General features: G+C 40.2%; 1 protein-coding gene across 1 annotated transcript; it reads right to left on the bottom strand.

Moving 5' to 3' along the window:
• Nucleotides 1-9,158: 9,158 nt before the first annotated feature.
• Nucleotides 9,159-11,718, bottom strand: LOC141017002 (neuromedin-U receptor 1-like). The gene is made up of 3 exons (XM_073491623.1): nt 11,031-11,718; nt 9,696-9,929; nt 9,159-9,469 (listed from the first exon to the last, which is right to left on the bottom strand). The coding sequence occupies exons 1-3, from the start codon at nt 11,716-11,718 to the stop codon at nt 9,159-9,161; spliced, it is 1,233 nt and encodes a 410-aa protein (XP_073347724.1).
• Nucleotides 11,719-23,450: the final 11,732 nt, after the last annotated feature.

The following is a 23,450-nucleotide window of genomic DNA, read 5'->3' as shown; positions in this document are numbered from 1 at the left end:
GGGGGAGTGTTGGTGTTCACACCGCCAGCACAGGAGCTTCGGACTGGGAAGGGCTGGGGCTAGGTGGTTAGCATGCTAACTTCAGTAGATATCTCTGGAACACAATACATAGACATCATAAGCCAAAACTGTTACTTATTCACATTATGTTGATCATTTTTGTTTCATTTTTGAATGTTTTCAACAAAAATCTTTACACACAGCACATCTTTACTGCTTCTGAATGTTGTTTCGTGCTCCCATTATCCCTTCAGTAGTCCCGTTGCTGCCTCAGGCGAATTGCCTTGCTAAAAGCTACAGTGCCAAGTCATTTAAGTGAGTTACATGGCCTTTTTTTTTTGCATATGAATCTGTAACGCCTGAAATACATGTTGCCATTACTAGACTTATTTTATTATTCTTAACCTTAAAGCCTTCAAACACTCCCAGTTGAATACATTTAAATTTAGAAACATTTTGAAGTATTGTTATCTAAAGCTACTCTGATAAATCTGTGACATTCAAATTAGTCAAAAATCAAAATCACCAAATAGATGCTGGATGAACTGTCAACATACAGATGACAAACACAGTTTGATTAGAGACAGTCGTAAGTTCTTTCATCTAAAAATGGGAAGCAAAGTAAGACAAATATGTACAGTACCACATGCTGGTATTTGCAGGGATGCGGTTACATCACAGTTGCATGTGTGGTTTTATTGAGCGCCGATATAATTAAGCACAGAAACAAACAAAAAAAAACACTTCTACCCAACCTAATTAACTGCACCCTCAGCAGGGGATTAAAACAGTCCCTTCAGATAACAATGCACGTTACCAAATGGACCCTCCTCTGTGCTACGGGCCCTTTTGTTGTAAAAAGAGATATATGTCTCCCAAGATTGTAAAAAAGTGCTTTCTTTTGCTAATTGGCTGAAAGCAGTTGGTGTGTTTACAGGGAATAAGAATATTCCAGTGTAATGTATTAATAAACGTGTGGACCTCATGGTGGCGCAAGAGGAAAAGTCAGTGGATCAACAAATAAAGTCTTTATTCTCATATCATTCTCTGGGGACCACGAATGTCTGTAAAAAAAAAAAAAAAATCTTGGCAATTGAAATTCTTGTTGAAATATGAAATTAATATAAATAAAAACCCAAAAAGACAATATGATAGACCACATGAACTTTAACTTTTGTCCTGCTCTCCTGGGGTGCTCCTCCCTCTTGACTTTGCAGGCGTTTGAGTCATTTCAGCACGAGAGCATCAGATGTAAGGCAAAATGCAATCACAGCAGAACTGCTGCATCCTGGGATTTACCTGACTTTTGTGAAATAGCCTGCAAATAAATTGAGTGCAGAGCTAATCTCACCCACTAAGATTGGTATAACAAGGAGAAAATGAAAACAGTGAACCGGTGCCAGAGTTTAATCAATGTGCTGCTGATATCCGCTTTCCCTTTTATCTACCAGTATTTACAGTCTCTGAATTACTTTTTGCTTTCACTGACACTGGCTCCAGTGTTGTAAGTACAACTTCCTCCGAGTACGTGAGCCTATTGCTTCAGGTACCAGCTAAATAATGTTGTGGCTTCACCTTGACACTCCAGTATTTGTCGGTACAAGCAATTTACAGGAGGGAGGGAGAGGAAATGCCTGCAAATTGTGTTTCTTCTATTCACTCACTGGCCAGGTGAAGGCCAGGGTTTCTTTAGAAGAAAATTCATTCATCACAGGCCGCAACTCGCCCTATAATCTGTGGTCATGCATTTGTATTCAGAAGTTCTTCCTTAATCATTTTCCATCCATTCATTCTGTACAACCGTATATCCTGTTCAGGACCACAGGACAAGGCTGTGATGGCCTGCACTACGCGCTGGGCCAATCTGTGATACACCCTTTGTTGAACATGTGAACATCACAGAATTAACAGTTATTGTAAGTTTATTCCCAGTGAGGCAACAAGGATAAACACTGCATAATGCAATATACTCACCCAAATAAATCCTCACCATTGTCAGTTATTTAAAAAGCTTGGATGATTAAATACCCGGAAGGCATCTGCGTACATGTGTCTTCATTTGTAATGTCTTATTATTCAAGCTGCTGAGCTGTTTAATCTCCTTTGTTCAGTTCAGATCTAAAACTAAAACGAAATACTTTTGCATTTGCCGAGGTTATGGTCACGTTGATGTTGGTGAAATATATTACATTTATATATAGTATTTTACTATCTTATCGTCAAACTATGACTTTCTTGAACTACAAAATTATCTTTTAAGTTGACAAACAACATATGTGTAACTCATGTTGACCACTGATAGAAACATCTGGCGGGCCAATCGTATCTTATGGTGGGCTTACTTTGCTCCGTGGGCCCCACTTTGGGCAGCCCTGGACCACAGTGGAAGACAACAGTCTGAAACAATAGACCACATTCACATAGCGCCCATTTTCCTCTGATGTCACGCTATGCGTGGGGCGCTCGATTGCTGGGATAATGTTATGCTGCTGTGTTCTACGTTACAAGTCATATAAATGTAGATAATCTGAAAAAACTGTTAACATGTTAGCACTTTCTGATTGATCTGCAACTGAAAAGACAATGGATAGTGCAAATCTGAGGGTCATTTAAATTCCTGCTTCCTGATAAAGAAACAAACTTTAAATTAGACGGATATGAATTCGGGTACATAAACCGAAAAAATAAGAGTGGAGGAGGAGTGGCTATGCATGTAGACAAAAACCTGAATCATAAAGTGATAGAATGTACGACAACTGTGGTGGACAACTTATTAGAAAGTATAACAATTGAAATCTGTAGAGAGAAAAACAAAAATATAATAACTAGTTGTGTGTATACAGGGCACCAGGGTCTAGTATTGAATCTTTCAGGGACTGGATGGAGGAATTGTTTTCAAAAATAAGTTCTTTTCATTTGTGGGGATTTCAATATTGATCTGTTGAATCCAAATAAACAAAACATGACTGAATAATTCATCAACACAATGTACAATATGATCCTATTTCCAATAATGACCAGACCCAGCAGAGTAACATCCCACTGTGCCACTTTAATAGATAACATATTCACTAATGACATAGAAAACAATACAATGAGCCGACTATTGATCAACGATATCAGTGACCACCTACCAGAGTTTTTACAGTCTATGACATTAAACACAACAAAGATCACCCGGACAAGAAACCAGAATACAGACGAGTGAGGAAGTAATGATGAACGCGCTACAACACGATTTACTGGCACGAAATTGGGAATCATTATACAAAGAAAAGGATATTGACAGCGCACATGAAACATTCTTAAGATTATTCAGATCATTATATGATTCAAATTGTCCCATAAAACAATACTGCAGAAAACAAAAATACAGAGATCATCCATGGATCACCAGGGGATTACAAAACGCCTGCAAGAAGAAAAATACACGATACAAAGATTTCATAAGACAGAGAACTAAAAGGGGAGAAAATAAAGACACAAGAAATATAAGAATAATATTAATAACTAATATTATAAGGAGATGTGGGAAGGACTACTACAGTAAAATAACAGCTGATGATAAAAATAATGTTAAAGGAATATGGAATATATTAAATAGTATCATTAAAAATGGTTCTTAACAAATAAGTTATCCTCAGTATTTTATTGACAATGATAATGGTAATCATATAAAATCATAATATGGATGTGGTAAATAGCTTTAATACATTTTCTGTGAGTGTTGAGCAGTGGATGAGAAAGAAATTATGGATATTGTTAATAAATGTAAAAACAAGACGTCCACTGACTTTAATGGAATAGACATGACAGTAGTGAAAAGGGTTATTGAGGATTTCAAAACCACTGACAAACATTTGCAACCTGTCATTCCAAACAAATGTCAAAAGTCATACCGCTGTACAACACTGGGAACAGACACCACTTCACAAATTACACACCTGTTTCTTTATTTCCACAATCCTCCAAAATTCTGGAAAAAGTTTTTAATGACAGACTGGACAAATGTATTGATAAACACAAATGACTTAGTGACTCAGACCGAACAATTCAACATCATTGGCATTAATTGAATCAATTGAGGAAATCACAAACTCCATAGACCATAAAAAACATGCTGTTCTGGACCTCAAAAAAGGATTTGACACAATCAATCATGAAATACTGATTAATAAAGTGGAACGATGTGGCACCAGGGGCATAGTGTTGAATCGGGTAAGAAGTTATCTAAGTGGCAGCCAACAGTTTGTGAAGTTGGGAGAGTTTTCTTCATCGTGTTTGGACATTGCTTGTGGCGTCCCTCAACTGTTTGTTACAAATGTTTTTTTGTTCGGGTGAGAATCTACAACAGTTATTAGAGGTGATCGCTACAGAAATGGAAAAATTAAAAAAGTGGTTTGATAGAAATTAATTATCATATACTATATGCAAATACTCATCAGCTGGAAAGCTCACATTAATCATGTACAATCCAAACTGTCACAAAGCATTTCAGTACTGAGTAAAGCCAAGCATGTTCTGGATCACAAATCTCTCCATATTCTCTCCTGTTCACTGCTTTTACCGTATTTAAGTTATTGTGTGGAGGTTTGGGGCAACACATATAAACGTTCACTGCAATCGCTCTCTATACTACAGATAAGAGCGATAAGGTTAGTAAGGTTGGATATTGGGATCACACTAACTCATTCTTAAAGTCAAAAACATTAAAATTCACTGATCTTGTAGAATTTCAAACAGCACAAATACTACGGCGAAAAACAATATACTACCGGGAATTATTCAAAAACTATTCTTTGATGGGGGGGGGGGGGGGGGGGGGAGTTGCTCATTTATTTATTTTGTTTTTTATTTACTTATTTATTTATTTTTGTTTGCAGAAAGCAAAGTGGGTATGTATGTATGTATGTATATATGTCTATATATGTATATATGTGTGTGTGTGTGTGTGTGCGCGCGCGCGTGTGTGCTTGTGTGTGTAAATATGTATGGTGAGGGATAAGTGCTGGAGAATACATACTTAAATCATTCATCAACATATATAATTAATTATGGGAATAGTACATGTTTATAGAAGACAAAATAAATCAATATATAAGCTATAATACATAAGATAATGGTTGATAAATTATATTATATTTTGCAGGACATATTTGGTTATAAATTATATATATTTGTATGTTTGTATATTATTATTTATTTATTTATGTATTCGTAAGTAATGATTAAATAAGGAAGCCTATGCTGAATTATTAGCTAAAGATTAATGGAGAGCGGGTGGGATTAGATAAGTTTACACTTCTTCCCCCTCCCTTTCGAACATGTCATTAGAATTGCCTGTTTGAAAAAAAAAATGATAATGATTTCAATCAATCAATCGAAGTATAAACAACATATTTGATAACCCATTAGCTAACGTTAGCATTCAACCACTTCCTAGCAAATATTCATGTTTGATTACATCCACTGTGTTTTACTTCCAGGTTTAAATGAGCAGCTGGGAGGAGGTTGAATGCTAACGCTAGCTGTTGTCTAACAGAAGCTAATGGGTTATCAAATATGTTGTTTTAGCTTAAAATATGGCCCACTGTCCCTCCTGGTTTTAACTGTCCATTGTCTTTTAAGTAGCTGATCAATCACATAGCAGTGAAATGATAACGATCTGTCACAGCAATACCGTAACGTCAGAGGAAAATGGCGGCCGTGTGAATATGGTTTGTGGCTAAAAACATGAATTATTTATCTCATATCATTTGATGGTATGCATCCATCCAAACTCATACCCATAAACCTCATAGTTTACTCTGCCTCACCCCAATGCTGGATGCTGGGTTATGGTGAACACAGCCTGTGCTGCTGGTATTGACTTATAAAACATGGTGTGGCTGTACAGGGCTGCTCATAGAGCCACAGCTCAACCCCCGAGCACCTTAGGTCAAGGAGGTATCACTCTCACGACTTCTGTTTTGTTTTTTTCCACAGCTGCGGTTAGAATGACCTTCGAGCTCCAGTCAGACCATCAGTGACAGTCCCCATCCTCACATTTCTCATTATGAAACACCTCACATCATCCTCCCTGCAGCAGATCTCATCTCCTCCTCCATATCCTTCTAGTCTCTGATATTACCTTCTGTCCTCGCACTTATCTCAAATGATAATTTTGTTTTTTTATTCGCGGTGGTCTTTAAGATTTCCGTTGCTTTGAGCAGATTCTAAATTGAAAATCTACTTACATTGTGTCAAAACATGTCAGGATGAGCATATGAAAGACTTCATATGAACCTGAAAACAAGCGATATGATGCCAAAAACTTTGCAATTCAGCCCTCCTTCAACTCCTACTGAGCATCATATTGACTTTTTATTGTTTCCAATTCTGGGATTTTGTTTGTTTTCAACATTGTGAAATTTCCAGATCTCTGCTCATTTCTGAGTGAAAGCCAAAATGAAACGCATCATGTTTCTCATTGGGCTTGATTTGTGCTTTAATTTCACAGTACCCGCATTGTGCTCAAGTAACTCTTTAAAGTTGTGAGTAAAATGATACAGTCTGCTTCATGTTGTTATATCATAGCGCCACGGTTGGTAATAATAGCCACGCTCTTGAATGAATACCATTTATCGGCGGATACTGCAAAGCGGCCTTTTAAATGAGTATCTGTCAAGGCGCTGGGTAAACAGTGTGCTCTGTTATGGTGATGGAAGTTGTGGGTAGATTGCAGTTCATTAGTGTTGGTGTGTTTGTCAGTATCCATCAGTTATCTTTTGTCCTCTTCCGGCGTCATGTCATTCATTATTCCATTTTTTACCCATATTATTGACCCTGTGACGTCATCCCACCCCTCATAATCCTCGTCATCTCCATTTGTACAGATTTTCTCCTGGGCTGTGTCACCTAATGTTTAGATGAGACAGTCTAGTGGAAAGCTTCTTATGGACCTTGGCAGACTTCGTCATTCATAAATAACTTGAATTGTTCCGGGTGGCACTTTAACCAATGTGTTTACACAGAGGACATTTCTATCCTGCTGCTCGTTCTTCGATTTTAGTCAAGAACATGAAAACAAGTGCATTACTCACTGCAGTCATAAAGAAGCATCTCTGCTGGCACATCTTACCGGCTGCACTGATCATATTTCAAGGTTACACTCAGGAACACATACATTGTTTCATAAATAGTAGAGAACACTGCATTGATAAAACACTTGATACATATTCACATGTCCTATATACAGGCACTGTCGTCAATACAATCGCAAACTGGTTAAGGAGCAATTTGTGAGATATGGCCAGAATTTTAGTTTAAAACAACAACAAAAAAAATGATGTACTTTATCAACAGAATGTGAAGAAACAAAAGTGTCAAAGACGTCTTTGTATTGTGCTGCGGAGATGACAACATATTTGATAATCAAATATGTTGTTTTACCTTAAAATATGACCCAATTTCCCTCTGGATTTTTACCATCATCACCATTTGTCAGATTTTCAACGTTTATAGGACGTGTAACCTGGAACACATCAGTGCCGTTAGACTTTTCCAGCCTGAGCTTGATGTCCGAGGAAAATGGCCACCATGTGAACATGGTCTATGAACAAAGTAAACGCACAAAATGTCATGAAATCAAATACTTATTGAATAACTCATCGCAGAACACACTTCAAAATCACATTCAAACTCAACATAAGGTAAATGAAACTCACCAACACAGTCTCGGTTTGTCTTCCCCACGACCATCTCTGGTTTGGTCTAAAACAAATCCTCAATTCACAGAGTAAGATGTGAAAATATTGCAGCTCTTTTGTCACCCCAGAAGTCACAGTCTTGATCAGAGCTGCTGTAAATCACCTCTGTACTGTATCCCCTGTTGTCAAACTGTCTTGGGGGCTGTGTTCAGTCCCAGGCTGTGTGTCCAGAGGTGTAAAATGGACAGACGGACTCGGATCCAAATTCCAGGGCAATTGGCTCCACGGCTAACTGAGCCATGAGCTATTTAGCTAACATTAGCTAGCTACAGCCAAGGATAGCTAGCAAAGAGCAGCAGTTGTGCAGATATGCTGCCCCCTGTGTTTTTAGAGCTACCTATGGATTCTGCCCATATTCTACAAATTTTACCTTTTAATCAATTGATTCAACACGTCACAACAACATCACAATGTTTTACAAACGTTAGTTATTTCACATTTATCAAAGAAAAGTGTTGAAATGTGGCTCTCGCAGATGAAATAATCATGTATTTCTAGAGACTAATCAACAGCTTTGTCAATGACTATAAATACAGAACCATCATATAGACTCCCGTTTCACTCGACTGACTTTCATTTCCCCCTCTGATTCGTTCCTGCACAAATGTTCTTGCCTTTAAACAGGAGCCTTTGTGTATTCATTCTTTCCTGTGAAGGCGTGTTAATGCTGGAGCCGCACAGTAGCAAATAGGCAAGCATGAAAATGTTGTGCTTGGCATTAAACCGTGCATGTACAGTATATACAATAAATACATTCACCTAGCAAACAAATAGATACTTCAGGGAGAACTGATGGGCTACATTCCCCGTGCATAAAAATGCTGTCGGGCCATCTATATGATAATTTCATTGCTCATCCAAACATTTGATGTCGCTCCATCTCATCTTCTTGCTTCATTCAGTTGGGATTTGAGTTACTGTGGATATTTTTTGCATGACTTCCAGTGTGCAGTGTGCAAGTATGCTCTTAAGGCTTGTCACACAGCCTTTGGTCACATGGTTCTATCCATGCGCGGTGACGGTTATCTTTGTTTGACCTCTATCACTTCAAGGGTAGTATCCTTCCGTTTGGGGCTAAGACCTTGCCATTTGAAGGTCTTTGAGCTACTCATATGTACAGATGGGTAACAAATTAAAGGAAAAGATTCTAGATAGTCTCTGAGCGATCAACATCATTCTTCCAAAAGCTAGCGATGGTGTCTAAAATCTGCCATAGGTGTTCAGCTGTGATGAGATCTTGCAACGGTGTAGGCCATACGATGTGGTTCGCTCATCAAACTACTCAGTGACCCCTCGTTCCCTGTAATAGTTGCATTTCTCCACCAACTTACTCAGTGTTTCTTTCAATTTGTCATCCTTCTGTATTTAGTGTTCTCGGACTTCCTTTGGGTCAGACAGGCTCACAAGAATCTAAGTCAATCTAGTACTGCTGGCCGTTTTCTCGTTCAAAGTGCTGCGCTGGGTCATCTGTAGGCTGGAACGTGGCGACCAGCTGTTAGAAAAACAGGTAACGTGACTGAACATTTCTCTGAACCTGGTGGACATGAGGTTGTAAAGGATGGGGTTGATGGCAGAGCTCAGGTAGAAGCAGACTCCGGAGAAGATGTGGACGTGCCCGAAGACCTTTTGGTGCAGCTCGGACGAGGTGTCTATGTAGCTCCACACCAAGCGGTCCACGTGGAAAGGAGCCCAGCAAAGGCCGAACACAACCACCAGCACGCCTGGACGGGCCAGATGGACAGGATAGATTGAGAACAGGTAAAGGAAACACAGACATAAACCAGTGATATTCTTAGAGATGTTGACATTCTAACGACTCTCTAATCACCATCACTGACACACTATAACAACTGCACAGGGGAACAATGGGTCTAAACATTCATTCACACACATGGACACAGTCACATTAAATTTTCAGCTCCTTCGCAGCTTGAAGACGTGACCTACACAGCATTTTGGTGACTTGCAGGTTACGTTTGCTCAGCTTCTGCTTGTGGGTCCTGGTTAGACTTTCCGATCCAAAGCTACACCTGGTGTTCACTTCGGTCATCAGCTTCTCCCTGTGCAGCCGCAAGCCAATGAGCAGGTAGAGGATGCTGATTATCAGCATGGGGAGCAGGAAGAAGACCACTGTGGAAATCAGGATGATCAGGTTGTACATCCAGGTGGGCTTGACCACTGCTGATGATACAGAGTTAACAAAGAGGGGTTAGTGTACCATGGGTATTATAGCTTCATATACCATTGTGAAACTTAGGGTTCAAGACTAACGAGGTACTGTCGCCCCAGGGAGGATAGAAAATGTGTTTGGGATCAATGGAACTTCCCAGAGACGCCTACAAAAAGGATTTTTGCATGCGTGTATAACTATTGCTTAACAAATGACAAACTGAACCGAGCGCTGGCTAACCGAGCCCCTCTTCTTATGCTATTGCTATACTAATCATCACTGAAAGACAAACAAGAAATTAGTGTTGGCATTAGCAGTAGGGGAGCTAGTTAGCTGTTAGCAGTGGGCAGCAGGGTCCTGCGGTGTCTTCGGCTAACGGAGCTTACAGCCAACAGAGCTAACAGCTGCTAAACCGCAGTTTATTATGACAACAAGTTTACAGTAAATACATGTACACTGGTACTTTAGCTGGGTGCAGTTTGGAGGTGATTTTTGAATGCTTTGAATGAATGAATGAATCATTTTGATTTTGGAACGTTTTACACACACTTCAAGCTGAAAGTTAATCTGGAGGCCTACAAAACCTCTTCACCCTTTTAACCTACGCTAAAAGCATTGATCTAGAGATGTGTCTGGACTATGGTTGCTTGGTTTTTTGGTCTATTGGACTGATAACCATGACATTTGTTACAGATGTTCATGGTGCCCAGAGGATGAGTCCTGATCAGTAAGTTTACATTTTAACTTACCTATTGAAATATCTATTTGATGTTCATATATAAAATTTGTTAGACATTCATGGTTCCTAAATAGTTTATCTTAATAACTTTATGTGATCTCCTGACTTTTTCTCTCGCACCACCATGAGGATGAATTTGAAGTTTTCAGTTAAATATCTCCACAACTATTCTATAGAGTGACGTTTTGTACAGATTTAAACTCTCCTGTACTTTGTGGTGGTGCAATTGTTAAATGTTACAATGCTAACATGCTAAACTAAGGTGGTACATATAGTAGACATTATATCTGCTTAACATCAGCATGTTAGCATCGTTATTGTGAGCATGTAAGCATGCTGTCAGAAAATAAAAATAATAAAATTCTGTACGTACAGCACATTGCAGATCTGGGAAACTGACGTCCAAACCATGGGGGTTGCACCAAAATCCCATGCAGACTGGTGTTTGGCACAGCACACAGCATGGACAGCACCCACAGCATGAAGACAACCCTCTTGACGTGGGAACGTGTGGTCATGTGTTTGACTTTGAGAGGGTGCACCACCGCTACGTAGCGCTCAACGCTGAGTGCAGTGACGTTGAGGATCGAAGCAAAGCACACCGTCTCAAACAGGAAGGTTTTAAAGTAGCAGCCTCCCTCCCCGAGCAGGAAGGGATAGTTCTCCCACATGTCGTAGAGCTCTAACGGCATGCCCAGCAGCAGCACCAGCAGGTCAGACATCGCCAGGCTCAGCAGATAGTAGTTGGTGGGCGTCTGCATCACCCTGTAGCGCAAAATAACTGCACAGGTCAGGGAATTGCCCAGAACGCCCACCAAGAAGATGGTGAGGTAGATGACACAGACAGGAAGGAACACGGGGGACCTCCGAGGCCCCAGGTGCTTGGCCAGGTAATCGTCCTCGCTCAAGCACATGTCATCCAGATCTTGTGCGGTGGCATTAGCCAACACCCAGGAGATATTCATCCCACACACCACAGCAACCTCGGGGCAGCCTACGTCAGTGAAAACTGTGGCATCAGTGTTGGAAAGAGCCGCGCGAGAGCAGTTCAGCTCCGGCATGTTGCTGATTGGCAAGAGGGTTACTCAGTTTCTAAACATAAAGAGTAGAATGAAGAGGAGAAAAAAGGAATTTAAATGCACACCTCACCAATTTTACAAATGATGTTTACTCATTACAAGAAGTACTAATCAGCTGGTGACAACACTTCTGTGATGTTCTGTTAATGTGGACAGGGCTGTCTAAAGTTAGGAAAAAAACTAATAGAGTTGTGCAGGGATGATGGGTTTTTTTTGTAGGCTAACCCGGAGCCTATTGGGTTTTTTAATTGGATTTTGGATGGTTGCAAAAAAATAAGCTCTGTGACAAACACAAGTTTATGTTGCTCACAGGTTTTGTTCAGCAAGATAATCCTCACAGATGAACACCACTTTTGTGATTTTTGAAGAATGAATGAAATCTGGCAGAAGGCAGAAAAAGCTAATGTTAGGCTACATGACTTAAACGTCCCCACCTCTAAGCGTCATACTACACTATAGTATACACACTTTACTATAAATTGATCAGTCAATGAGGTGTAAAGATAGAGATAGAATAGTTTGCAACTGACGTCCACCTGTTAAGACGGACTAGTGAGTAGATGGGTCTCTGTGTTCGGCCTGATGACGTCCCCAACCACCACTGTAGTCCCATTTAGCCACTTGTTAGCAACTGCCTATTTTATGAAACGTAAATGTTTTTTAATCCAAATGTGGGGTATTTACTGACACATTTTATGTTGTAGAATAAAATATGAAAATATCCTCAGCTTGTGTTAATCACAGATCTTATTTATTTAATGCATCTGACCGAAAACCCATTCAAAAAACCCTGGACCTGGAAGTGCAAAAATGCTCATTCCTGCTGCACTGTATAATCAATTTAAACTTAAATATTGTAACAGAAAGCCTAAGCTACAAACTGTAGACACTGAATCACTGGAAGACACCTTTAAGTTATGAAGGCACAGATACATTATCCTGTCATCTTGTTTCTCACTGAACAAGCTGCTTTTTTGTCTCGAGAAAAGGAAGTTAAAATAATTAGATTAAAAATCAGACTCGGGGGGCCTTTCCAGAAAACAAAAGGTAATAAAGTGCCCTCTATGGTGCCCTTTCTGCACACTGGTGCCTCAGCACTTACAGCTGGTGCCCTTTTTATTTATGCAGCCCCGGCCCCTCAAACATCCTGAGTCTGCCACTGGCTGCCGGCATATCTGTACCCTTCAAAAAACCTACCAAAGGCGATATCCTTTTGACCAGTTCACATAGTTGAGTCCATTTTATTTATGTAGCATAATATCACTAATCACAATTTTCCTCGAGGGGCTTTACGACACACTAGACCCTCAGTCTGGAGAAGAAGAGGAAAAACTTCCTCCAAAACGCTTTAACAGGGAAAAAATGGAAGAAACCTCAGGGAGCTCAAGCAGCCTAACTAGTTTGTGGATTAAATGTATATATGCATTATAACCAGAGCCATGTTCTCCTAACTTCAGACATGAAAAATAAGCTTTCTACAATTTACTTAAACAGTTTGCTACACTGTGTCGTCCTCCCATAGAAACTAGTTTAATAGTAACAATGCTGTCACAATGCTGTCTTATAGGGAATGTATGCTCTGACTTCCAGAGAGGTTTTTGTTTAGATTCACACGCTGGATTTGTTTATCCATTCAACAAGCAACAGAGTTATTAAGATTACTTTATGTCAGGGGGAAAAAAAACCACACACACGCACCTGCAGTCTGTGGGCTCCTGGAAGTCATTATCCTCTTCTTATTTACAAGATGAAACAGATTTGAAGAAAAGCGGGACGATGTGAGAGCATCATCTTTCTCTGCATCCAGGACTTTTCCGACACAATATCTTGACTGCTTTGGTGCCTCAGTGCGTCACAGCTGCCTTGACTTCCCGTATTTGAGCGCTGGAGTTCACCCCACCTCTCTCTCTCTCTCCCTCTCTCTCTCTCTCTCTCTCTTGCTCTCTCGCACCAGAGCATCTTGTATGCAGCCTCGACCATTAGCCTCCCCACCTCAACTACTTTTCATATTTTTTCTCTCTCACTTTCTTTCGAACACACACACTTCTATTATCTATACATGTGAACGTACAGAGACTCTATGCCGTGCACATATTGCATCAATGTGAAAATGAAGGTTGAGATTGCTTTGACCCTGCGGCCCATGGGCTGAGTTTGCTTTGTGCGTGTAATGAAAAAAAATATTCCCATTTATTGCAAGTCAAGAACAAAACAGACACACAAATTGATAAATTAACAATGTGTTTAAAATACAACACAAAGAGGTCTCACTGAGGACATGAAACTGTGAGCTACTGGTTAGCCATGCATTTTTTGCATTTCTTTGTTTCTTAAATTCTTGTTTACACCTTTTTGTAATGGATGCAGTGTGGTGTGATTCATGTTCCTCAGAGGATGAAGCCTTCTGACTTTGGTGAGTCCCTGGCTTTTCCTCTACTATAACCAGCAGGTTGATAGTTCTGGTTTTTAATTACATGACCATGACCGACAGCACAGAGTCACTAGCACTGCTGTTGACTCTTAGTCTTAATCGAGGTCAGGACATACCCTTTATTTATAATATATTTCAGTAGATACAATCACACTGACAACCTCAAGCAACAGCGTTAACAATGTTAAAACAGACAACTTTTTTGCTCATCATTTCAAACTAAATACCGTCTGCAAAGCGTAATGATTGTAGAAAAAAAACACCATTCACATACAGATTGGTTCCCTATAAGCCTTGCTTCTACCATACTATTTGGCCTGCCACCAGGCTGAGGTTTTCCCAGAATGAAGGCTCAATGGTTTACCCCGGTTGCTATCCCAAGGTAATGGTGGACCAATGAGAATAACTGTGGAAACTCTACACTGCAAAACAAAACAAAAAAACCCCACTGATCAGGAGTGAATGGACGGGCATTCACTCAATGGAGAGTGACGGTGTTTTGTCAAAGTCTGTTCCCCTGGTGAAAAACAGACAGGATTGTACAACGCTGTACGTATCGTACACGGTGGTGCAGTGGGTGGCACTTCGTGAAACACATGACTGTAAAAAGGATCTTACTACATGGGTTCGGGAATGCCTTGTAAAACCGTTGTCAGTCAGGACAATTAGCAGGTAGACTGTTAAACTACATTGTTATTTTACAAAGTAATCCACCTGGAATGCATGCTTGTGATGTGGAATAAAATATTTTTCTTCTGACCCCATGCTAGCACACTTGCTAATGGAACGGCTCCATTCAAAAGAAAAAGGGCTGTGTTGCTGGGCAACTGTCTGATTACAACCTTACTGAACTAACAGCTATTAGCAAGTGGGTGTATGTGCAGCATGTAGTGACCAGGAATCCAATATTTCTAAAATCTAATTAGACACATCCTAATCTAAGATGCACTTTATGATCAGCCCATTACATCTTATTTCATCACATCTGCAGTCACTCGCCAGAGAGGGGAAATCAGGTTAAAGATATCTGTGAACGGATGCTTTGATTTCAAGTGATTCATGCTCTTTTGTACCTTCCCGCATTAAACAGACAGCGTGAGTCATCAGGTGTGTCTTTGTGCTTGAACATTAGGAAGTAAAATATTTGAATTCTTAAGGCTCAGATGAGTGTTTTCCCTTCTGCAAACCAAGAGTCTAATTAATAAAAAGACATGATTGAGATTCATTCATGTGTACAGGGGGGAGCAGAGGAAATATTTGACTTGCTGAGGATTGCCTGGCTAATAGAGCAGCCCAATGAGACACATCCCACGCAGTGCGTTTACAGACAAGCAGGGATGAGAATTCTGTATGCAATAAATCATCGACAGAGCTTCTGTCAGAGGGCAGAAAATCCACAGTTTTGGCCGGCTGCACACGCCTGTATGACTGTCTCGTACCCCCACCACACCACTTCCCTTTCTCCCTCTGCAGTGGCGTCTAATTGGATTTAATCCCAGTGCAGGGGCTCCAATACTTCCCCGACAGGAAACTGACAACTCCTCGTTGGTGCATCCACTTAGACAAGCATTGATTGGGCTTCTGTGTCAGACCGCCTGTGATGACACCCCCCCTCAACATCATGCCGAGTCAACACCGCCGTTTTAAAATTTGGTGAGAGTGTATGTGTCCACTGATGTGTGTGATTACTGCAGTTTCGAGAGTGTGATGATTATTTTTTCCTGTGATCTGTACACAGAAGTGGTAACGGGTCAGCTCACCCATTTCATGATCCAAGACAGTGAATAGTCTCATATCACAATAAACGATATTGTATATATTGCCCAGCCCTGCTATTGAACTTTGTATACAAAATTTAATTCACCTCCATTTTATCAATCATTGTATAAAATAAAAACTACAGTATCTGCATGTATTGATATCACTAGAGTGGCGTGTCCCTATCTCGGGGCAACCCATCACGCCAAAGTGCACATAGACTCACCGAGTGACAAGTACACGTTCTCATTCTGCGGTTAAGTCAGCAACAATAAATATGCAATGTCCAGGTCACACTTTCAAAATAAGCTTGCTGAGAAACACATCAGTTGATGGTAGGGTTAGGGTTAGGTCACGTTACATGCATGAACGTGACTATGTAGCGGGCTCAAACAAAAAAATTACAGGACAGACCAAACTTATTTTAAATAACATTCCAGTTTAATTCAGCTCATTCATTGATAATATTAACTGTATGTTTTTAAATAAGCTTATTTAATTTTCAAAATAGCATATGTGGGATTCCTCCACATACCACTCAATGGAGTTGCTTACCAGGTACCCCTACTACAGTCTGAGAATAAGTGGCTCGAGTGAATCAGTGTCTCTGTTACACACTTTGGAGTCATTCAAATGCAAGATATTGTCAGACATCCAATTTTTATTTCAGCGAGGTGTGACATTAAGTCTCGCGCTGCTGGGCTTGACATGCAAAGACAGCTTGTACATGACCCTGAGCCTGTCTGGTCCCATGTGGTATTAGACTGTAATCCATTACATGGAGGACAAAAGGCCAGGTGGTGAGGACTTACAAATCAACTCCAAAACACACCACAAACCAAACCCTGTTTTGACATTTCTGACTGTCCAGCATCATGCAGTAATCTGAAAACGCTGTTAAATGTCAAATTTTATGAGCGGAACAGGAGGTAAGAAGGTAAAAAAAACAAATGTGGCCAAACAATGAACGTTTACTTCAGTGGAAACCTTTCTTCAGAATGAAGAGGAGGAATATTTACGGCCTACTAAAAACAGTTTAAATTGTTTTTAAAGGGGCTCTGTGGAACTTCTGTGTTGTGCTGGAAGCCAGTCGGTAGTTTACGTTAATCCAACCCGAGTCCTTCACAAAGAAATCCACAGTCCGGCAGTTTTAAACAACTTAAACGAAGGTCTCATTCCCAATCTGCTCACATATTGCCAATAGAAAAGTGATTCATACATGTAAACGGCTACAAATTGTTACATAGAGCCCCTTTAAGACAGTTTTAAACCTGACACAGGATGTCATGTCTGTAACATAAAAAAACATACCTCTCGCTGCATAGAAGCCTTTTTTATTTGGTGAAAGAAAAACAAAGTTAAAGAACCTGAAGCCTGTGGGGTACAGCAGCAGCATGACGGGGAAACAAAAGTGTCTGAAATAACGATGAAGGCGAAATGCTCCTGTTCCTTTTGAAAAATATAATCTTGGTGGTGGCTGACGGCAGCACATAGTCTGACATTTCCTCCACGCCAGCACCCCTTTGTTTGCAGCATTGTATAAGAATGGCTTTCAGGGCGACTAATGTGAGCAGGACTTATTTTAATTATACACAGCTGTTCTGTATACCTGCACCTATGACTGCATGAATCATGTCTCCAAGGTAAAAGCCAGTCTGGAGTCAGTTTAGGCTACTGTATGTTTCACTGTTATATTTTAATAGGTATACCTGACTTGGAGATTTAATGGTTTAATTTGTAGAATATGGCCAGAATTTTAAAGTAGCTCCAACAAAATAAATATATTGGGCAGCATATCACCCGAATAACCAACAACTGCCGCTCTTTGCTGGCTGTCCTTGGCTGTAGCTTGCTACGTTCACTAATTAGCTCATGACTGAGTTAGCTGCGGAGTCGAGCCGGCTAACTTCCAGTCAAGTGCCCGGCTAACTTGAATGGTGATAAGCCGATTAAATCGTGCGACTGTTCTAGACTTGTTAATGTTATTGGACCAAATGGCTCAAATTATGGTAGTCAAACGAGTCATTTTGCGGGGGTTGTGATGCTCAAAGAACCATCGTGTTACTGAGTTTTTGGGCCCCAGTGCAGCACGGGACGTAATTACACCATTTGGCCACTACGAAAGTTGGCTTTAAAGCCTGACGACCACAGGCGACTGGACCTAGCTCAACTGGATTTGGCGGCCTGGCGAGAAAGTGAACATAGCTGGACACCAAACTGGGACTTAACACATCCTCCAACTGACTGAGGTCAGTTTTACAACAAATACAGTACAGAGGTGATTTACAGCTGCTCTGACAAGACTATGACTATGACTGTGACTTGGCTAATACGGGGGCTATCGGACTATCGCCTCATGTTGGCACAAAGTGGTATTACGAGACAGGATGGGCCAGGGCTATCTGGTTAGCATGCTAACTTCATTTGACGTCTCTGCAATACAATACATAGATGTCTTTGCCATAACATTATTACTGTTGTTTCTTCACGCTCAGTTGATTTCTGATTGTTTTTGAACTAACATTGTGGTCATAGCTTACAAAATGCTCCTTTAATGATCGAACTGTGGAGTCTTACAACTGTCAACTGTGTCCAGAGTGAGCTGTGCAGGTCATGTGCATACTTTCCACTGTCCTTCTTGTACATAGCCATGAGATGTACTGTAATTACAGTCCCTTAAAACCTATGCAGCTCCACCTCTATTCTCCAACGACCAAGCATTCGAGCTGTAAACCAACCCCCTGCCAATCAAATAATCTATAGTATTTACATGGTTTATGAGTGCAGCTGAATTTCATTATAGAAGCAAGTAAATGTGTGCTGTTTCCTAGGTAGATAATTGCTTTCTATTAAACCCTTTTTTCAAAAAAATATATAAACGCTTTTATTGTAACCTTAAAACCTTAGAAACACAAATCACAGGGTTCTTAAAAAAACAATAAAAGAGTCTTTGTTTGAATTTCGAACCAACAGCTTCTAATGTGAGATCTTTATTTAGTAAATGATCACATAGCAGCGGGGTACTTAGACACTGGCACTTTTACAGCAGTGAATGCAGCTGCTTCTAAACAAATCTGACATTTAAGAGCACTCTCAACATTTCTAATCACATCTTTAACATACATCTGCAAGTTGGTGTCTGCGAGCGACTGTCTACTTTTTAATGAGTCAATTTATGCAAAGGGCCAGTGGAGATGTTCTTTGTGTTTCTACGGCCCCCCTGTGAGTCTGTCCAGTCAGAGCAGCACGCCTCCATCACAGTGTCCATTATGGACAGAGTCACAGTTGGTGAAGCTGCTGGAGTGCATCCTACGTCACACTGTGACGAGTGGCTCTTCAGAGGCACAGCTGCAGGATGGACGGTGGAGAAATCATACAGAGATAGTAAAACTGATTTTTACTGTGTTTTCAGGACTGCTTGTACAGACTGTCACATCGATTTTAGATTGTGTGAATTTATCAATTAACATGAATTACACATTTCACAAGCGTGTGGGTGGCTAATGTCGCTAAAAGTTACGTGTGTTGTCTATCGACAGTATACGTCTGTAGTTATCGTGGTGCTTTTTAAATCTGAAATCTAGTTCAAATACTTCACTTTCACAGATTGTGTTATTCATATTGTTAATAGTTAACTGTTTATACTAGGTGCTTGGAAGCTGCTTTCAAAAATGAAAGTGAAAGTGAGCAGTAAAGATGGATAATCGCTTGAAATCAAAAATCAGAGAGAAGGGTGAACGGTTCTACTATTGTGTGTATATGCAGAGATTTTTATGAAGCCAGCTAGGCTAGCTGACAGGTTAACCCCACAAGTTAAAACAACTATAAAGAAATTTTAAAAACACTATATACAAAACAAATGGTAAGCTCTTAACAATATATTCAAAGCGAACTGAAAAAGTGAGGTATTTTATATAAGTTTTATAACACTTTTCTCTGCTGTCTATGACAAATACTTAATTATTCATGCCTTATTGTAAATTCGGCACGTTACGTCATGTTACTTCTTTGCTTGTGTAAAAAACATTGTCCATTAGTCCCAATGATGTCGGTGTTTATTTGCATATAGAGATCCGATAACAAGTGGTCACACAAGGTGCGTATCGAAATGCATGTTAATGCCAGGTGTGAACCGACGGACTTAAACGTGATCTCGTGGGGAAGTAGACGTAAACAAAATGGAGATTAGTGTAGTGCAACAACTTGCTGTGGTAACGTGTTGCAGTGAGAGAAAAACAAACAAACAAGAAGGTTAAACGAGTCTGGATGAGTGGGGAGACACGGTCAACACAGGTTTTATATTCTTCAGTGAAATCTGGAGGTAAAATTTTAAGTTTCTGTCAACAGTAGCATGCAAGCTAATGTTAGCCTCAAGGGTAGAATGTATCTAAAATGTATGTAAAATCTAAAATGTAGATTTTATGGTCCAGCTCGTAAAATACAGATATCATTCAGATTTTAACTTTAACTTTCTTTACTTTCTTTAATTAATTAATTATCCTTTAATTAGCCTCTCCTTTAGTTCTTTGCTATAAGGTGTTTTTCCTTCAGATCCCTGTGAATGACTATGCAGCTGGATTTACACTGCTTGAGGCAGCAGGAAGGGATTTTTTTAAATCATCAATAGCCAACAACATGCAACGGACATTTTTCATTGCACTTAAATAACTTCCGCCTGTAGCTCAGTGATTTATTATTGCACTTCCATAAAATTGAGGGACCCACAGGAGACAGATGGAATAAAAGAACGGTCAAAACCAAAACACCAGAGGGTGACGTACAAAGGATGGATCAAGCTTGCCAAATGATATTTGACAACTATATTGCTCATGAAATATTTGTGAACAAAATGATTCAAGAATTCATTTGAAACTTTGTGAAATTACACAAAAGCAGCAACACACACATTTAAACCAGACCGGTCACAAAATTAAAAATGAGATGACAAGAAAGCCATCCATTTTCTCTCTTGTTATTCTTCTTCACTCTGGCTGTCAATCAGGGCCTCTGATGTGTCACACTCATCGACTGTATAACATAGTGGACAGAGCCACCGTGACGTCAGTGGGAGGTACCGGCTGTCACCGTCTTGGCAGTGTCTGACTCAACCCTAACTCCTGGCTGATCAAAAATGGGCAAAGAGGTGGTGGAGCATGGGTGGAGCTGAAGCGGGTCTAGTTAGTTAAACAAGGCCGCTTGTCTGGATGCTACCAGGCTGGCTGAGGCTAACGAGGCTATCTGTGTTTACACATAAAGATCAGCACATTTCGCCTCACCTAACTCTATGCAAACTGGCAAAACGGCAGGTGAGAGTCAAGATAAATCCACTTTTTAGTCCCAATAGTTCGAAAAACAAACTCTGCTCTCCTTGACCCCTGTGTATTTTCCTCTGGAAGCACAAGGCTCTGCCCACTGCCAAGCATACGGAGCGCCATATTGTTTGTGAATATTCTCGAGAACAGTGACTGGAATAAGCTCAGGTGAACTTCAGTCCTGCCTGTTAAATTAGTGAGAAGTTTAAAATGACAGAAACTCTCTCTTTGTTAAATAACCCAAAATGTTCAAACTATTGCAGAAACAGTTGTTCTCTTGAAGGACTCCATTAGTCTTAGTGAGGAGGTGATTGGAAAATAAGGTTTTCGGGGTCTTAAGTCTCAGGCTCATGCTGAGATGACCGTCAGGGTATTGTACGAGTTCTTTATTCAAACATCGTAGGGCTCCTCCAGAGCCACAGAGACATGAAACAACTGTTTTCACAGGCTGAGTAATGCTGGAAACACTCAACTCGGCCATTTTAGCATGTGTTACTCCAAAATAGAACAAAGTGCCAGCAGTGAGTCACTTAATTGCCGGCAAAATACCACAAATATCATTATAAACATACACAAATATGCCTATAAAACCTCATCCCCAGCAGTTTGTGCTACCAAACAAAATAGTTCTAGTAATGAAGAGGACCTGTGGGATCTCTCATGAGCCAGTTCTGTTTTAAAATTCATTAAATCCCATTTTACTTAATACACCCATGATACTGGTGTCGTGTGTAAACCTCATAATAGTGATGAAAATCATCCTGGATCCTAGATTTAATGGGCTGAATATGTGGTCACTAACATAAACAGGTCTGTTTTTGGTGAGAATTTGATTTTCTACTTCATCTTCTCTTGAAGGACCACTTACTTCAGTTTACATGACAGACTGAATGACCCTCTTACTTGTGTAAACCTCTCAAAACATAATTTGAAACCATATCACAAACACTATTTATCATAATCACGCTGACAACAACATGAGTTTAAGATTCCAACTCGACGGCGAGAGACTATAAACTCTCAGCTGAGACATGTATGCGAGCGGTGAGTTTGCTATGTTTCACAAGCTCTCTTAGCTCTTTACAGCTAATAAATGAACAAAATGAACCCACAAATTGCAGAGAAAGGAAATACTTCAACTCCTATTTTCCTTATTAAACAGAACTTATAACCAAACACCTTCTGATTTCAAGTTGCTCTCTTGTACCGAACTGAGCTGAGCTTAATCTCCTTGTAAAAAGGAAGGCCAATTCTTACGTACTGCACCTTTAACTCATCGTCAAACACACTTTTAAGACTCGACAGAAACAAAATAATACTCACAGAACAGGCTCAATTTGTCTTTCCACTGATCCAGCAAACACCACCTCTGGTTTGGTCAAAATACATCTTTAATTCACCGTGTTAAATGTGAAGAGTCCGGCTGCTTTTCCGACATCTTGGACAGCTAGGTACGGCAACACCGCTAGGACAAACCACATGCAGAACGGCAGTAAAACCAGATATTTGTCAAGTTAGTTTATGATTATAATTAAATTTGCTAATCATTTGTTTTGGACAGCGCTGTGTGGTTGCCTGTTGTAGAATAGCATATTTGTAGATGTTCATATTGCTGTAATTGTTCAAATCTTATCATTTCCACGTTAATGAAGCTCCTTTGAATTGAACTGATAAAATGCTATGCACTGCTGTCTGTAATAATCATTACCAAATGTAATCATAAGCGAGTTTAACACATTTCCAATTTACTGTAGTTATGTGTGTGTTTTGTCCTAGTGGTGTTGCCGTACCTAACTGTCCAAGATGGCGGACAAGCTTGCGTATGCACCAAGCCCCCAGGCGGAGTGCTCGGCTTTGAAGCCAGTTTTCGTAGTGGCCAAACGGTGAAATAACATCGTCATGTGATGCACTGGGGCCCAAAAAGACTTTTTCCCATAAGCTTACATTGTGAAAGAAGCGTCTGTAAAACGGTGGATACATTATTTTGAGCATCCCAACCCGTTTCACTGTCATAATTTGAGTTAGTTAGTTACTTGGTATGCACTACTCAAACTCAGGCAGTTGCTGTAGCGTACAAGAGTGCAGTAGGCATCAGTTGGCGGTTACTCTGGTGATATGCTGCCCCCTATTTGTTTGGAGCGACCTTTGACAGGTGGCCAATCTCTACACGTTGCACCTTTAAATGATATATTTGTGTCATGCTGGTCTGACAC

This window comes from Pagrus major, chromosome 21 (genome assembly GCF_040436345.1).
Source record: "Pagrus major chromosome 21, Pma_NU_1.0".
NCBI lineage: Eukaryota > Metazoa > Chordata > Actinopteri > Spariformes > Sparidae > Pagrus > Pagrus major.
The sequence above is the reverse complement of the archived record's forward strand: the minus strand, read 5'-3'. Positions and strand labels throughout refer to the sequence as shown.

Bases quoted from the DNA above. Each gene is read 5' to 3' on its own strand.
- LOC141017002 (XM_073491623.1), bottom strand. From the start codon at position 11,718: ATGCCGGAGCTGAACTGCTCTCGCGCGGCTCTTTCCAACACTGATGCC. The intron at 9,930-11,030 runs GTACGTACAGAA...CTGTATCATCAG, and splicing joins TCCCAGATCTGCAATGTGCT to CAGTGGTCAAGCCCACCTGG. The intron at 9,470-9,695 runs GTAGGTCACGTC...TGGCCCGTCCAG, and splicing joins GCAAGTCACCAAAATGCTGT to GCGTGCTGGTGGTTGTGTTC.